Consider the following 18,357-nt stretch of genomic DNA (forward strand, 5'->3'; position numbering starts at 1 on the left):
CGAACACAAAGATTATTCTCTTTTATATTTGTAGAGGGTTCTGGTTTATTCGTTTCCATAAATGTTAATGAGTTTTGTTTCCAAAGAAGGCCATAAAACGCTATATACCAAGAAGGCCTAATTTAGAAAAACAAAATGCGGCATTTACATAATTGTTTTTTTTTTGTGGCTTAAGTCAAATATGTACCTTTTTCTGAAGCACGGCTCTGGAAGTGTGGAGTGTCCCGGGCCTGCGGAAATGATATAACGGAAATGTGTGTTGGCGAGAGATGAAAAGAGGCACGTATAATATTCTACTAAGTGAAATCACTGTAACATGAATGGAGCCATAGTGCATGAGTTTTCTTACAAGTAATCATGCTTTGATAAATACGTTAGTGCGTATAAAAGACTATGTTGATAAATACGTTAGTGCTTATAGAAGACTATGTTGCGTATTCATGTCGAGTCTAGAAGTGTCTTCTAGATTTCATATTTTTTATTAGAAATTTGTGATAAGAGGACACGTGTGTTTGCTTGTTGATGGGCTTTTGGCTATAAATAGAAATTATCGTGCCAAGTATAGATATATAATCAAATAGCTAGCTAGTACTGATTGAGCTGTGTGTGTATGTATGAATTTTAAGAAAGAGAGACAGAGAAAGTGTAAATATGGGGAAGTTCGTGAGAATGGGTTGGGTATTGGCGTGTGTGATGGTGTTACTGATGTCGACTCAAGGCAGTGCCGACCCAACCAATTTTGCTGCCTAAAGCAATTTTTTTTTTTTCCCATTAACAAACATTAGAAAAAAAAAGTTACAAAAAACTGCTGCACAAAAGTTCGAACTCTTAACATTGATGGAGAATAAAAGCATACCCAACCACTATACCACCACAAGTTTTTGAAAATTGCTGCCCCTTAAATTGCTAATATAATCTGCCGCCTAAAGCCTTTGTTTTACGGGATTTAGGTCAGGGCCGGCACTGACTCAAGGTTTGGGGAAAATATCTAGTACAGATGGTCATGGCAGTGGCAAAAACTGACGTCATCAACAGGGTGATAGTGCTGGGGATGGTATAGGAGTTCGAGGAGATGATGCTGGTGATGGTATAGGAGTTGGAGGTGGTGTAAGCGATGACATTGGAGTTGGACGTGAAATTAGCGGAGGAGGTGGTACAGGCGGTAATGGTGGTGACGGAGGTTCAGGTGGTGGAAGTGGGGGTGGTGGGGAAGGAGGAGCTGGCGGCGGTAGTGCTGGTGGTAATGGAGGCAATGGTGGTGGAGGAGGTCGTGGTGGCGGTGGTGGTGGACGTGGTGGCCGTGGAGGTGGACGTGGTGGCGGTGGTGGCGGTGAAGGTGGAGAGGGAGGTGTAGGTGGTGGTGGCGGTGGGGGAGGACGCCGTGGTGGACATGGTCGTAGGAGCCGGAGGAAAAACCGGTAGAAGTGGAGGTAGCAACGTTGGCGGAGGAAGACGTGGTGGTGGAGTTGGTGGTGGCGTTAGCGTTAGTAACCGACGACACTAAATCGGAAACTGCAGTGGCCGTTAACAAATAATAATATAGGACTGCAATTAAGCACTCACGTTGCATGCATGCATGCTTAGCTTATTGCTATCTACTTATATATTAATATGAATAATGAATAAAACTTCTCTTACAAATTAAATTTGTGTCGTATATATTATCTTATTACAAAATATATTATCATATACAAAATATCATTTAATATATTATATTCAATATAACGAGTGACATATGCCATGCTAAAATATGAAATTAACATTATATAACGTTCTAAATATGAAATTAACATTAGAGCTTCTCCGTCCTATTTTAAGAAAGTTGCTTAAAAGTTATTTTATTATAAATTTTGGAAAAAAAAAGTTAGATTAAATTTTTTTTAATAAACTGTAAAATTTTATGATCCACTGATACTTGCTAAATTCGGGTCTTTAATTAGAAAATGAGTAATACCTGGTTGACAATAGCTTTGGTCATCAACCGGAACTCCTTCTTGAGGACTGGTGGCTCCGAGTACCAAAGAACTAAAGAATCGGTCAAACTCAAAAGAAAGTTGATAACTAATGCAAATAACAAGATGCACAATCAAGACAGAGAATTGTACAATGGGGCATAAATCAGTGGAAGTATAATTAAACCTTATAACATTAATGTCACGCATAGTTCCGTACCTACAAGCTAGTAGCAGAATTATAATAGCCAACCGGATTAAAGCACCCCCACAATTATAGAAAGATGGGCAAGCAAACAAGTGAAAGAAAAATGGCTTCCGAACTTCTGATTTTGTGCATAAACATACAAAAACATGTTTAATGATTAACTCTGTTAATATCTCTCTTAAGCGATGATGACGTGGAATCCACGTGTGCAGACAGAGTGAAACGGCATTGTTTTAATCGTCTTCATATTGTGTTCTATATATGGAGCAATCCTATTATTTTCGTTATTTTAAAGTAAAATATAGAGTAATATTGGAGCAAATATTACTATATAATAGAATTTTGATTTTAAAATAGAGTTGGATTGGAGTACTCTTAGTGTTTATCATTTACAAAGCAAATCATGGTGTATCACGATAAACTTACAAGTTATGTGATAAACTAATATATATATAGTAAAATTATTTATTGTATGATTAGTATCAACTAACTATTTATCATACTTTATATTTTAAAAATTCCGAAAACTAGATTAGATAATATTAGTATAAATTTCTAGTATAATTAAGGAATCAAATTAGTATTTTTGTTTTAATGCTAAATCTATATTAGTATTTTTGAATCACAAGTTTAAAAAAAATATATTCAGTTTAAAAAAAAATACAATTTATGTCATTACTTATATTCATATCCAAACAATTTTACAGTTTATTCCATGTATGTACTATACATATAACAAAACACAATTTAAAAATAACATAAATTATAAAATCTCTACAAGAAATCTGATATAACATTAATTATAAAATCTGCCAATTCAAGACAGACAATGGAGCGTTGAAGTACGTTGATGGAGTTATTGATGTTTTGAGGTTGATTCTGTGATAACTTTTCAAGACGTATTGCTAAAAATACTTGCAAAAAGAGTTAACAACCTTGGGAGAATGTGGTACAAGCTACCATTTGAGGAAGTAGCAGATATGCAGCCTCTGTGGAAGAATGTTGATAAAAATAAGAATAAACTGGTTGCAAAAGGAAGTTGGATGGGAGAAGTTGATATCTTCTTTGAAAAGGCAGAAAAAGAACCACTTGAAGCTGCTTGAAAAAAAGATAAAGAAGCTGGTGAGAAAGCCAGAAACTTGCTGAGATAGTTCTTCCAGAGAATTTGAATGGAGATAAAGATAGTGAAGATGGGAAATCAGATGCATGTTTATCTAAACATGCAAAGTCAGATCATGAAGATGATATTGTGGACGACGATGCTGGTATTACCGAGGAGGACATTGAAGTGTTCAACAATGAAAATTGTGAGGAACAAATTCTGGATGACGATGAAGTATATCCTGCAACTGATGATGAATCTGGCGCTGAAGAAGAACAAATAGAGCGATTGGCTAAGAGAGGCTTACCTAATGGTGTGTTCAGTTTGAGGCATTTCTTTTGTAGTGGGAGTGACTTTAAGAACTTCATCAAATATATATTGAAGACGAGGCGTAATGTGGTGTATTCAAGGTGGGAGAGGACAAGCTTGAAGCTATATGTAAATGAAAAGGCTGTAATTAGAACATTTATTGTGTTGTGGAGAATCCGGTTGGGAAGTGGATGGTGAAGCTTTATAGTAGTGAACACCTTGGTCATCCAACAGGAAGGTGTGAAACGATAAAGACACCTATCATTGTTGATCTCTTCTTGGAAGATATTAGAAGAGATCCAGGGATGAGTGGTCCGGAGATTAAAGATGAGATGAAAAGAAGGTACAACATTATTATCTCACCAAACCATGCTAAAGGTGCAAGAAGACGTATATTTGTAAGCTGCAAGCTGAGTGTGATGACCAATTTGCAAGGTTAAGGGACTATGAGCTGCAACTATGGACCAACAATCTACATACTATAGTGGAGATTAATACGACAACAAGGGCTCATGGCAGTGAGTATTTCTCTCAAATATACATTTGCTTTGAGGCATTGAGGAGTTCTTGGATGCAGAATTGTAGACCAACCATTGGTCTGGATGCTACATTCTTGAAGAAATCTATGCAAGGGATGATGCTTAATGCTGTTGGAAGAGACCCTAATAACTAGATATTTCCAATAGCATGGGCTGTAGAGGATTGTGAGAACAATCCCAATTCAGAATGGTTTATTTGGAAATTAAAAGAAGACTTGAGCTTGGGGTTAGGTGAGAACATCACCTTAATTTCAGACATGCATAGAGGATTGATCTATGGTGTTGCTAGAGAGTTACTAATGGTAGAGCATCGTTCTTGTGATAGACACATCTACGGAAACTTGAAGAAGATCACAAGTCAGACATGTTGAAGCCATTGTTTTGGAGAGTTGCAATCAGTTACAATAAAGCAGATTCTAAAGAAAATTTGGCAATATTCAAGGAGTTTGATCCGTAGGCATGTAAAATCCTATACATATATATATATATATATATATATATATATATATATCTAAAACACATTATGGACTTAATATTGCAATTAGTGAAAACTTTGAGACAGCTTTGCAATTCAGTTCTTGAGAAACTCGGACTCTTTGTGTATTGCATAGTCCATCAATCAACGCAACTCTCTAAACTCGTATCCAAGCTTCATAGCTTCGGTCTCAATGCTCGAATGTGCTCCAAATCCTCCTATTTTGCTCCATTATGCTCTCTTCTGTGCCAATAGGTACCTAGTCCTACAAAGACTCAAAAATAACCTAAAAAGCAAATCAAAAGACTCAAAAATCACACTTATATCATGTTTAAAAACCGTAAAAACCATTTTATATGAGTTACTAAAAAAGGACAATCATTCCACTGTTCATTTCTCTCTCTCTCTCGAAGGCTTCTCCTTTTTAGATCTAGATCGAGTCGCAGCAGGAGTGAGGCAAGCTTTCTTCCCCATCACCGGAGTGGTGTGTTTTTTTCTGGCATGCGTTGCAGCTGTGTCCCTTTCCCGGAGGACGAAAGGCTTCAGATCTCGTTCCTCCTAGTTTGAAGACGCCATTAGAGATGCAGAGAAGTATTTCACAGCTCAACCGTCAGGTTAGAGGCTGCGGAGGCGGCGGAAGACATATGAGGATAGGTGGGTTTATTGGGTGAGTGTTTTGGTGGTCAACGGTAGATTTTTTTTAGGATCTTAGATGACTTTCATGGGTTCTGTCTGTTGAGAGGTTGTTTTGAGCCAGCACCTCTCTCTAGCCTCCATGTTTAGTTTCCATCGGACGGGTCTGAAGATTGCTTTGCCTCGGGAAGGCTTTTTGGTTGCATGGATTCGGAGATCAAGGGCTTGGATCCGAGTATGTCATTTTGCTAGGTCGAGGATTTGATATTCATTGGATGGCGGAGAGTCGAATGATCGATCTATTCTAAAAGTCTTGTAGTGGGTTTGAATCGCCGTTGGTAACGATTCTGCGATAGGATCCAAATACTCCGGTTAACGAATAGGATCCAGCGACGAAATCACAAAGCCGTGGGACTTGTATGCGTCGGTGCTAGTAGATCTGATTTTCTACCTCTGTTTAACTGCCCCGAACCAGCCTTGTTTCTCTATTGTTGTTCAATGGAAAATTCCATTTTGTTTTTGTTGTCGGTTTGTAATTTCACCCATTGAGTCGACCCATTAATAAAATTAGTTTTTTCATGAAAAAAAAAACTATTTGGTTTAGTTAAAAAATGTAAAACAAAATTTGTTTTTTTGTATTTAGAATATCTATATTAATAAGTATATATGTGCAGTATGAGGGCATTCACATCAGTGATACACACTTAATGAGTATCAAATAAATTTAATTTTAACTGTTTTTGCATAATTTATTTAAATAAATTTAATATTAATTGTTTTTGCATAATATTAATTGTTTTTGCACATGTGTCAAAAGGATGTTTTAAATTGTCTTACTTTGGATCACATTATCTCTCCTCTTTTCTTTTTTGTTAATTATTAAATTTTCTTTTAGACACTACCTAAAGATAACCGATGAGAATGGTTTGAGAAGCTTTTTATCATATTCTAAATAAATATAATCAAAATAAATCCAAAATCTGAATGGTGAAGCTTGGTGGTAATTGCCTCATCGGTAGCATCGGCGCAGAATTATCCCCAATCTTTCTTGTATATGGCACACACATGTTAGTTCGACCATTTATCAAAGATCCCGTATGTAAAATCAAATCAAACACTAGTAATACCTTCTCCAGTCTGGCTATCAGCAATTACACCTTCGTCTTCTTCTTTAAGATGACCATGTTTGTTACCTTGTAAATTGTAACGCACAAACGGACAGTCTTACCCAGATTCGAGTTCGTAATCACCCATAATCAATTTTGCCATGTCCTCAAATTTTGTTCCATCTTTGACTTTACATATACAGTATTGAAGTTTGACACCGCACGGGTTAAACATCTGCTGATACTATGTCGTCAATTTCCACTTCCCAGCAATAACGCTGATATGTAATATCCTGCATTGCCCTGCTATTAACAAAACATACAAACGATTGTCACACGTACGTAATCAACTGGTTTGCATACTAACAAGTGACAACTCTTTCTTGCGTTGATAACCGATATGACTACACAACATCTAAATATCTAATAGAAAAATATCTATAAACATTCGTATAGATAAACGTCCCACATCAAACTACATATGTACAACAATAAGCACTTAAGAGAACTCACAAACTACAAACATCTAATATATAGGTGTATGGAAATAGAGAGAACTCTTTTTTTGCGTTGATAACCGATTTGACTCCACAACATGTAATATATTTTTAGTTACTTTGGAACTTATTAAAAAAATGTGAACTTGTGCGGGACTATTTGAACATTATCATTTATTTTTGAACATAATCATTTAATTTGAGCTCCAAATTCAAGTCTCTGACTGTGTCTCACCTTGTGAGTTCAAAACATATTATAAATAGGTCTCAAACGGGGAATGTGCATGCATATTATTATTTACTCTCACGGGTTTTATAGAATGTTTTTTTGCGGCTGAAAAAAATTTTAACCGCTACATAGCAGAGGACAATATTTTTTCCTCTTCTTATGTTTTATATAGTTTTTAAATCAAATTTGTTATTGGATAATACATAGATTTTAGATTTGTGTTGTTTTGTATGATGCATATACAAATGAAATATTTTCAATTAGACTCAAAACTGAATAATTGGGAATTTATAAACCAAATAAATGAAACATTATTATTCAAAATATGATAACTAAAATTTTGACCAGCGTGAAAACCTAGTTTTATTATACAAATCTAAATACCATAGATTACATTACCACCTAAATATATATAAATTACAATCCTAAATCTAATAAAATAATTATAAATATTTTTCAAAAAGAAGTATTAAAAAGCTAACTTTGTTTATGATTTGTGTTTTACTCTTCTACATTTGTAATTAGGCTCAGAAAGCTTTAACAAAATTGCAAATGTATAAACCTTAACCAAAAAATATTCTAAGATGCCAGTAATTAAGCTGAAATATGTTTTTGTATTGGTAAAAAAGTCTGTAATCCGTTTTATTGGGTCATCTTTCCATTCTGTTATTTATTTTGTGCTACGCAACTGTACAAAAAAGCCACAAGAAAATTGCTTTTTGGGAGAATCTAAACTCTAAAGTTGAGGAAGAGAGTGGAGATCAGTGATCAGTGATTATCAGTCAGTCACAGTGACACAATTTCGCTGCCAAAACTCCCTTTATACCAATTGCCAAGTATATTGTTTTTTTCTGTCGGCATGCCCAAGTGTAAAAGTATATTACTCTCTCCGTTTCAAAATATACGATGTTTTATCTTAAAACACATTTGTTAAGAAGTATTTACTTTTAAAAAAATTCAACCAATCAGAAACAATATCACATAATATTAAATATAAACTTAATTTAAAAATTGCATAAAAACTTGAAAACATCTTATATTATAAAACAAAAAAAAATATTCTAAAATATCATATATTATGAAACTGAGTGAGTATTATTTGTTTTTTTTGTTGGATAACTCCCATTGTTTATTCCCACTTTATCACGTGTTTCCTTTTATTCATCGCTACGTCGCGTTGAATGGTATGAAGCAGTTTCGTTTAGGTTATATTCTTAAGCGTTCATATCTTATATATATATATATATATATAAGGGTCACTGCTTAGAACATATATATACCAATAATAAACCGTTGAGGTCTAAATGTTCCTAGTGTAGCCAGGCTATCGAAAAATCGTGACCAAACCTCTTTCCTGGATGCAACTTTAGTATATTAGCAGAAGTGCGGTTATGCAAGTTGAGCTCCACATGAAATATTCCACTAAGAAGCACTGTGAAATGAATGGAGCAAGAATATTGTCTGAAATATCTTGTTCTTAGAAGAACGCATGAGTGTTCTTACAAGTGACCATCATTATCAGCTCTATTTTAATATCATATTATAGAAGAGTATATATTGTGTATCCATGTCGACCGAAGAATCTGGACGCGTTTTCAAGATTTAAAAGTGTTGGGTGGGTTTTCATATTAGTAATGAACCAGTACTTAGAAGACACGTGTGCGTGCTTGTGATGGATTTTTTTTGCTATAAATACGGCTTCCCGCCAAGGTATCTAGTAATCAAATCACAGGTTCTGATTGAGCTTATATTGTTTGGTTATCTGTCTTGATCAGAATCGGCGTATATTAATATATAAAAAGAGAGAGTAAGAGTATATATGGAGATGGTCGTGAGAAGGGGTTGGGTAATGGCATTTGTGTTGGCGTTACTGATGTCAACCCAAGTGTTGGGAAAATTATCTGGTATAGGTGGTCGTGGCAGCGGCAAAAGCCGGCATTATATACATGGAGCAGGCGGTGCTCGTGCTGTTGTCGGGGATGGTATAAAAGCTCAAGGTGGTTCCAGCGGTGGTTTTGCAGCCGAAGATGGAGGTGCAAGTTCTAATATAAGAACGGGAGGAGGAGTTGTTGGTGACGGAGGTGGAAAAAGTGTTGGTAGCATTGTTAGAAATAATGCCGGTGGTTCTAGAAAAGGTGATAGTGGCGTTATTGGAAGTGGAAGAAACCGTATAGATGGTACTTTTCAAGGTGAAATAGGCGTCATGTATGGTGTTAGTGGTTTCGTTAGAAGAGGTGGTCACAGGCGGGTTGTAGGAAGTGGTACTAGAAGAGGTGATCACAAAGGAGTTGTTGATAGCATTGTTGTAGGAGTTGGTAATAGTGGTGCTGCTGGAGGTACTACAACTAGTAGTGATACGTCTAGCGGTGATATTAGTGGTGCTGGTGGTGCCGGTGGTGCCAGTGGTGCCGGTGGTGCTGGTGGTGCTAGTGGTGCAGGGGGAGCTAGTGGTGCTGGTGGTGCTAGTGGTGCTGGTGGTGCCACTGGTGCTGGTGGGGCAAGTGGTGCTGGTGGTGCTAGTGGTGCTGATGCTGGTGGTAGTGGTGGTGCTAGTGGTGGTGCTAGTGGTGGTGATAGTGGTGCTGGTGGTGCAAGTGGTGCTGGTGGTCCTAGTGGTGCGGGTGGTCCCAGTGGTGCGGGTGGTCCTAGTGGTGCTGGTGGTCCCGGTGGTGCCAGTGGACCTGGTGGTGCTGGTGGTGCCAGTGGTGCTGGTGGTGATGATGGTGATAGTGGTGCTGGTGGTGATGATGGTGATAGTGGTGCTGGTAGTGCTAGCGGTACTGGTGGTACTGGTGGTGCTAGTGGTGCTGGTGGTGGTGCTAGTGGTGCTGATGGTGCTGGTGGTGGTGCTAGTGGTACTGGTGGTGCTGGTGGTGGTGCTAGTGGTGGTGCCAATGGAACTAATGTTGTTGGAGATGGTCTTAGTGGTAGTGTTGGTGGAGATGGTCTTGGTGGTAGTGTTGGTGGAGATGGAACTGCTACTAGTACCCATGTTTCTAGTGGTAGTATTAGCGGTGCCGGTGGTGCTGGTGCTGCTAGCGGTGCCGGTGGTGCTGGTGCTGCTAGCGGTGCCGGTGGAGCTAGTGGTGCTGGTGGTGCTAGTGGTGCAGGGGGTGCTACTGGTGCTGGTGGCGCAAGTGGTGCAGGTGGTGCTAGTGGTGCTAATGCTGGTGGTACTGGTGAAAGTGATGATACTAGTAGTGATGGTGGTGCTACTGATACTGGTGGTGCAAGTGGTGCTGGTGGTGCTGGTGGTAGCAGTGGTGCTGGTAGTTCTGATGCTGGTGGTAATGGTGGTGCTAGTAGTTCTGGTGCTGGTGGTAGTGGTGGTGTTAGTGGTGCTGGTAGTGCTAGTGTTGGTGCTAGTGGTACTGGTGGTGGTGGTAGTGGTGGTCCTAGTGGTGCTGGTGGTGCTACGGGTGCTGGTGGTGCTGCTGGTGCTGGTGGTCCTAGTGGTGCTGGTGGTCCTAGTGGTGCTGGTGGTACTGGAGGAGCAAGTGGTTCTGGTGGTGCCGGTGGAAGTGCTGGTGCTGGTGGAAATGCTGGTGCTGGTGGAGGTGTCGATGCTGTTAAGTTTGTTGGTAATGTTGTTTGAAACAGCGTTGGTAGATATGTTGAAGGTGGTGCCACTGATATTGTTGGAAGCGGGAATGATTCGAAAAGGTCTAGGTGGCGTTGAGTTTTAAGAAATTCTAGCATGTAATGCACGTACGCTCCTTAGTAGTCTGCATGCATTCTCTTTCTTTCTTGCTTGCTTTTTTTGCATGCATTCCCATTGTTATCACTTATGAAGTTTATCCTGTTTTCCTTTGTACTAGTATATGATATCAATAAACTCTTTTCATAAGATGGATATAATTAAGTTCAAATCAATCGATGTTTTCGTTCGATTCATAATGGCCAAAGCAGAACAATAATGCACCAGGGAAACTTAACCTTTTACCAAAAAAAAAAATAATGCACCGGGGTCATAATTGTATTACCCCGTCCTGCAATTGAATAGATTACAATCTGCAATCCTATTTTTTTGAATGACAAAACGATTTAGATATGATTAGATTACATAATTACTAAAAGAAAATTGGTTATGTTATTATTGTATGCCAGAACGTGATTCTACGTTTTTTTACCGTGATTCCTCGTTTTTTCGCCAATAACGTGATTCCTCTTCTTTTTTTTTGTCAAAATTATAATTTTGTAGCTTTAATTATTAACATTGCATAATCGCATAATTACATATATTGCATAATGAAAAAACAAATAATGAAATAATTATGTTAGTTGGATATATTACGCGGAAATGTGGAATGTAATAGACAACTTTATACACTTGTTTGTATAATGAATTTTCTTTCATATTTTTAGGCAAAAACGCAAAAAAACAAAAAATACAAATCATTTTTTGTGTTTTGTAGAACATTATATATATAGATTTTTTGATTGGTAAGTTTATTGCATAGTTGCAATAGAAAACACTATTATATCATTGTATATCTTATTAATCATAACCATTATTCCACAAAAACCATTAAGTTTCTAACCTAAAAAAAAATTATGTCGTGTTTTCAAAATGGAAATGGAGTTTTCAAACAAAGATCTATAAGAATTGTGTTTCATTGACTTGTTTTCATGTTTCTACGAATTTTTGTTTCTAAACGTTTCAGAAACGGGAAACAGATCTTAAAAAAATTATATGCAACATAGATTATAAATTAAAGGGGAGGAGGTTACTGATTAGAGTTTAGATTTTATAATTAAACAAAATTATATGTAGATTGACAAATGAGAATTAGAGTTTAGTTTTTACAATTAAAATAGATTATTACATGTCGCTTTGAGTTGACAAATTGAATTATGATTTAGATTTTATTATTAGTTTTAGTTTATAAAAGAGAATTAAAGTTTCTATTTTATAATTAAACGAGAATATGTGTCGGTTTGGATTTATTTAAATTAATATATTTCAGTTTTTTGTTACTGATTTTTTAAAATATTTATTAATATCGATTTTATTTAATATGATTTGGCATTATTTGATTAATTTTAAATAGAGAATTTTTGAGAAATACCTCTTTTGGTGTATCCCTTTTCAAAAATATTTTTCATTTATCCATTTTCAAAAATACCCCTTTTTAAATATGAAAAATTATAAAGTTTTATATGGTTTACAAGGTACTTCTAGATAATAACTACTACCTCTAGACTAGATCCAAATATTTATTAAATTTTAAAACATTTTAAAATGTTTTTACAAGGTTTTTAAAAGATTTTTAAACAGTTAAAGGTTTTTAAAAAGTATTTATAAAATATATAAAAAAGTTTAGACACATAAAGCTAATTTATGTATATATTTATAAAGTTACATACAAATTTTAAAAATTTGCAATTTTTTAATAGCTTAAGTTTGAAAAATAAGGTATTTTTGAAAAATTGTATCCCAAAAAGAATATTCAAAGAGAAACCCTATCGTCCTAACAAAAGTTACTCTATAATGTTCTGTCTTATCCGACAATCATCCCGTTTGTACGATATTTTTTATTTGTTTAAGCTAAATACAATATCTGAAATTTCCAAAATGGGATACATAATGCACAATAATATGTAGATATCCGCAAATATATAAAACTTCTCTTCGGAGATTCGAAATCCAAGTTATTCAATAGACATTTAGATTAGTTATTACTTAATTGGATATTTTTCATTTTGTTAATAGAAGATAAAATATATACTTCCTATAATAACGATTATTTGTCTTTGTAGCATCAGAGTTGCCAAGTAGCTTGCATGCACGCAGACATTAAGAAGCGACGTGTGGTGTGAATAATATGACACTTTAAATTTTATTTTATATTTAACCTTTATTGCTTTTCTTTTGATTTCCTTTTCTTTAGCAGTTTCTTGAACTCGCAAGAACAAACCCTATCTTCTTCGTAAATTTTCTATCTTTTTGGTCGTCCAAATTTTTTAATGTAAAGTATATATTACGGGAGATCCTTCGATTATATATCGTATATACATCAGTTTCCCTAATAGCGACACTCATATATTTCTCCGTATTAATTACATAAAAATCAATCTCCTTGTGCAAGTAAAAAATCTCATAGCTAAACAAAGAAGATTTGGTGTAATTAAATGTGATAAGATAAAACGATATATACGAAGCAAAGTTATGGAAACTCGAAGGATCTCCCAGTATGATTTCATTGCCACTTTATTCATTTTCTATGTATATATATAGAAAGCAGAAGATAGCATTTTCATCACCAACCATCCTCTGTTTTTTTGGCAAGCTTCCTCTGTTTTTTTTGCCCGCTTCCTCTGTTTTCTAATGGCTCCGCTTAACGATTCTCTTGCATCAATCATCGATGTCATTGAAACCAAACCTCTTGGTGTTCCACAAACTAAGCCAACATTGCAATCAAACACTTTTAACCTATCCCAAGGGATCCTTCGTGCCAAAGACTCTTCTCCGATCCTCTTTGATGTCCCTCAGAACGTCACTTTCACACCTTTTGCATCTCAGTCCATAGCCACTGATGCTCCTGTCCCAATCCTCCTCCGAGTTCAAGCCAACGCTCACAAAGGAGGCTTTCTTGGATTCTCCAATGAATCTCCCTCCGATCTTCTCACAAACTCCTTGGGAAGATTCGAGAACAGAGAGTTTCTTAGTGTATTCCGGTTCAAGATGTGGTGGTCGACCGCTTGGATCGGGAAATCCGGGTCGGATATTCAAGCCGAGACTCAGTGGGTGATGCTAAAGATTCCTGAGATCGATTCCTATGTGGCCATCATACCAATCATAGAAGGACCTTTCAGAGCTGTCCTTCACCCTGGTGAAAAAGGTAATGTCTTGATTTTTGCAGAGAGTGGCTCTACTCAAGTGAAAGAGTCATCTTTCAATTCCATTGCCTACGTTCACATCTGTGACAATCCTTATAACCTCATGAGAGAGGCCTTTAGTGCACTTCGTGTCCATATGAACACTTTCAAGCTTCTAGAAGAGAAGAAACTTCCCAAAATCGTCGATAAGTTTGGATGGTGCACTTGGGATGCTTGCTACTTGACCGTTGATCCTGCAACCATTTGGACCGGAGTGAAGGAGTTTGAAGATGGTGGCGTGTGTCCGAAGTTCATCATCATTGATGATGGATGGCAAAGTATTAACTTTGGTGATGAGCTAGACAAAGACGCTGAGAATCTTGTTCTTGGTGGAGAGCAAATGACTGCAAGGCTTACCAGCTTCAAGGAGTGTAAGAAGTTTAGAAACTATAAAGGTGGATCCTTTATAACATCTGATGCATCTCACTTCGATCCTCACAAGCCTAAGATGATTATCTACAAAGCAACCGAGCGAATTCAGGCGATTATACTGAGACGGAAGCTGGTTCGTGAGTCTGGAGAACAAGATCTACACGAGCTTGATGAAAAGATTAAGATTTTGAGTGAAGAACTAAATGCAATGTTCGATGTGGTTGAGAATGAAGAGTCTTTGGGTTCTGAGGATGCTTCAGGAACAGGTATGGAGGCTTTCACAAGGGATTTGAGGACAAGGTTTAAGAGTTTGGATGATATATATGTGTGGCATGCTCTGTGTGGTGCTTGGAATGGTGTTAGGCCTGAAACCTTGACGCAGTTGAAGGCCAAGGTTGTTCCCTTTGACCTTTCACCTAGTCTAGGTGGTACAATGACTGATCTTGCAGTCGACAAGATTGAGGAAGCTGGGATTGGTCTTGTTCATCCTTCTAAAGCTCATGAATTCTACGATTCCATGCACTCTTATCTTGCTAGAGTTGGTGTTACAGGAGCCAAGATTGATGTTTTCCAGGTAAGTTTTTTTATATTATTACTCTGTTTCATACACATACCATGTTTCTTCTATACATTGACAAGTATGTTTTTGGTTTTAGACCTTGGAGTCCGTAGCAGAAGAACATGGAGGAAGAGTGGAGCTTGCTAAAGCTTACTACGGTGGTCTGACCGAATCCATGATCAAGAATTTCAATGGAACCGAAGTCATTGCCAGTATGCAACAGTGCAATGAGTTCTTCTTCCTGGCCACAAAGCAAATCTCTATCGGCAGAGTTGGTAATATATATGAAGATTTTTCTTTGGACTCCATATATTGTCTCTATAAGTTTATAAGCATTAATGATGTTTTGAATTTTGAACAGGTGATGACTTTTGGTGGCAAGACCCAAATGGTGACCCACAAGGAGTGTATTGGCTACAGGGAGTGCACATGATTCACTGTTCTTACAACAGCTTTTGGATGGGTCATATGATTCAACCAGATTGGGACATGTTCCAATCAGACCATGTCTGTGCCGAGTACCACGCTGCATCTCGAGCCATCTGCGGTGGCCCTGTCTATCTCAGTGACCATCTTGGCAAAGCCTCACATAACTTTGATCTTATCAAGAAACTTGTTTTCTCTGATGGTACCATCCCAAGGTGTATCCACTATGCTCTTCCCACTAGAGATTCACTCTTCAAGAACCCTTTGTTTGACAGAGAATCAATCCTCAAGATCTTCAACTTCAACAAGGTAATCAGTTGTTTACAATCTAATTATTTGTTTAAAGATAGAAACTTTATTAAATCGCAGAAATTGATTTATTGCAGTTTGGAGGAGTAATCGGAGCATTCAACTGTCAAGGAGCTGGTTGGAGCCCAAAGGACCATGTGATCAAGGGCTACAAAGAATGTTACACGGCAGTTTCGGGAACGATTCATGTCTCGGACATCGAATGGGATCAAAACCCAGAAGCTGCAGGTTCTCAAGTGAGCTACACCGGAGATTACTTGGTGTACAAGCAGCAATCTGAAGAAATCCTTTTCATGAACTCAAAATCAGACGCGATCAAGATAACCCTAGAACCATCTGCGTTTGATCTATTCAGTTTCGTGCCAGTCACGGAACTGGGAAGCGCAGGGGTTAGATTTGCTCCTCTAGGGTTGATCAACATGTTCAACTGCGTCGGAACTGTTCAAAACATGGAGGTCACTGGTGATAACATTGTAAGAGTTGACTTGAAAGGCGAAGGAAGTTTCATGGCGTATTCGAGTGTAGCTCCAGTGATGTGTTACTTGAACGACAAGGAAGCTGAGTTTATGTGGGAAGAAGAAACTGGTAAACTCAGTTTCTCTGTTCCTTGGGTTGAACAATCTGGTGGCATCTCTCATCTGTCTTTCACCTTTTAATTCTTTTTTTGGATTTTGCTTCTATTTTTAATTTTTCTTGCATTGTGTGATCAGAAGCTGGGTTGTCAGCATCTGAATTTCTCTGTTCGGTTTTTTACTTTTCAATTTGGAGAATTATTAAGCATATTTTAATATACAAGGATTTTTTTTATCGGTTCAATTGGAGTTTAAAGTCAAATATATTGTTAAATAAAATAAAATAAAGTTGAACAACATCATAGGTCAATTTTAGAAGATAGATTACTCCAACTACGTAAAATTTATATAGGTATGTTCATATCATTAGATTGTTTCAAATTATTCTTCGAAATCTTATTTTATTTTTGGGAGAAGATCTGTTTCACTATTGCCAAATAAAAGTTAAAAGGAAATTGGTTTGTTTATGTTTGTATCTTAGTCAATGTTTAGTGCAGAAAGGACCCCTGATGTTGATCTTTGGACAACGTACGTCATAAGATAAGACAATGGCACCGTAACGGCTATTTTTGTATACTCGTACTGTACGAGTCATACATGATGAATATACAGTAAAACCTCTATAAATTAATAATGTTGGGACTAAGACATTTTATTAATTTATAGTAATATTAATTTATCTATAAATTAATAATTATTATTTTATACTGTAAATTAATAATTATTATTTTATACTGTAAATTAATAATTATTAATTTATAGATATATTTTTAATTGTTTATTTTTTAAAAAATTATGAATTTGAACAACTATAGCAAAATAAGATTAAACTTTCGGATGTTATAAATTTTATGGTTTAGGAATTGAACTTGTAATATTTAAAAAGCACTATTTACAATAAATTACAAATATTATAGACAAATTGACTTATACACATGAGACACATAAATTCAAATCTATGAATAATAATATCAATTCTCCTATTTTAATAATCTGTCAAATTATCAAATTGTAAATGATGCATATCTAAAAATTAAAACTTTAAATTTTAATTATTTGTATGACATGTTATAAAATATTTTAGAGATATTATTATAGGTTGAAAATACAACATTACAATTGTTCTATAGAATTGAGCTTTAGGAGAAACATACACTATTATATCAGTATATATATATATATATATATATAAAAATTTACATAATTATTAATTTATGATATTATTGGGACCATATTTTATAAGGAGATTTCGAAAAAATTATTATCTTATTATCTTATCGAATATTGTTAATTTTTACACTGGCCCGACTTGGAACCACCAAAATTTATTAATTTATAGTGTTTATTAATTTATAGAGTATTAATTTATAGAGGTTTTACTGTATATGTCTCCTTTAAATTATTAAATTCCAAGAACAATAGGGTAATACAAAAGTGAAGGAAAAAATTGTGGCAAATTGATGACTAAATTATTATGGTGTGACAAAAATAGTTTCATTGCTTCAATTACAATATAAGCTAGCTGATTAGCGATATAAACCCGTAAAAAAAAATTAATAGAAAATATAAAATTAACAATGAAAAATAAGATTGTTTTGGTGTTTGCTGTTTGGATGATAGCTAAAGTGGCTCTTGTAGTAAAATTGGTTTACGACCACCTTTTTAAAAGAAAAATCTCAAAAAAAGCCATAAACTAAATTTAGAATTTAAAATAAAAACAAAAATTTAGAATGACATACTTATTTGAAAGATATAGAAAAATCACTTGATTTCTTCTTTTGGCTAAGTGAAAGAAAAAAAAAACATAAAAGAATTTAAATGACTTCTAGAAGTTAATCATTGATACCAACTAATTAACTAACCAAGGTTAGAAAAATGAAAGATAGTGGTTTATTACTTTCTAAAAAATAATTTATCGGTATAATAAGTGTGTATTTGTTTCCTATTTTTTTGTTGTTTTTCTTTCTATGTTTTGATTTGCTAATTATAAAATTATTTATAATGAAAAAGAAAGAAATCAAAAAATAAAAAGAAGACCCCCAAAGTCCGTAGATGCTGAACAAAGCTAACACGTCTTCAGAAGTTTTTTTCCAATTTTCAATTTGTTCGGCGACATTACTAGAATCCAAAAGACATTCTTGTGTGTTGTGTTTTGTTGTTGTCTCTTTTTTTTTTTTTTTTTTTTTTTTT

At 35.6% G+C, this 18,357-nt stretch overlaps 3 protein-coding genes across 3 annotated transcripts; all 3 read left to right on the forward strand.

The window, feature by feature from the left end:
- LOC109128407 (glycine-rich protein 23-like) lies at positions 652–1,422 on the forward strand. Its single transcript, XM_019234630.1, has 2 exons — positions 652–678; positions 1,036–1,422. The coding sequence occupies exons 1-2, from the start codon at positions 652–654 to the stop codon at positions 1,420–1,422; spliced, it is 414 nt and encodes a 137-aa protein (XP_019090175.1).
- LOC104738516 (glycine-rich cell wall structural protein 1-like) lies at positions 8,900–10,645 on the forward strand. Its single transcript, XM_010458682.1, has 3 exons — positions 8,900–9,755; positions 9,808–9,820; positions 9,874–10,645. Exons 1-3 carry the CDS (start codon positions 8,900–8,902, stop codon positions 10,643–10,645), a joined length of 1,641 nt encoding a protein of 546 aa, XP_010456984.1.
- LOC104737588 (probable galactinol--sucrose galactosyltransferase 4) lies at positions 12,927–16,411 on the forward strand. The gene is made up of 4 exons (XM_010457797.2): positions 12,927–14,875; positions 14,958–15,135; positions 15,222–15,595; positions 15,673–16,411. Exons 1-4 carry the CDS (start codon positions 13,379–13,381, stop codon positions 16,249–16,251), a joined length of 2,628 nt encoding a protein of 875 aa, XP_010456099.1. The 5' UTR covers positions 12,927–13,378; the 3' UTR covers positions 16,252–16,411.

This window comes from Camelina sativa, chromosome 13 (assembly GCF_000633955.1).
Source record: "Camelina sativa cultivar DH55 chromosome 13, Cs, whole genome shotgun sequence".
Lineage (NCBI taxonomy): Eukaryota > Viridiplantae > Streptophyta > Magnoliopsida > Brassicales > Brassicaceae > Camelina > Camelina sativa.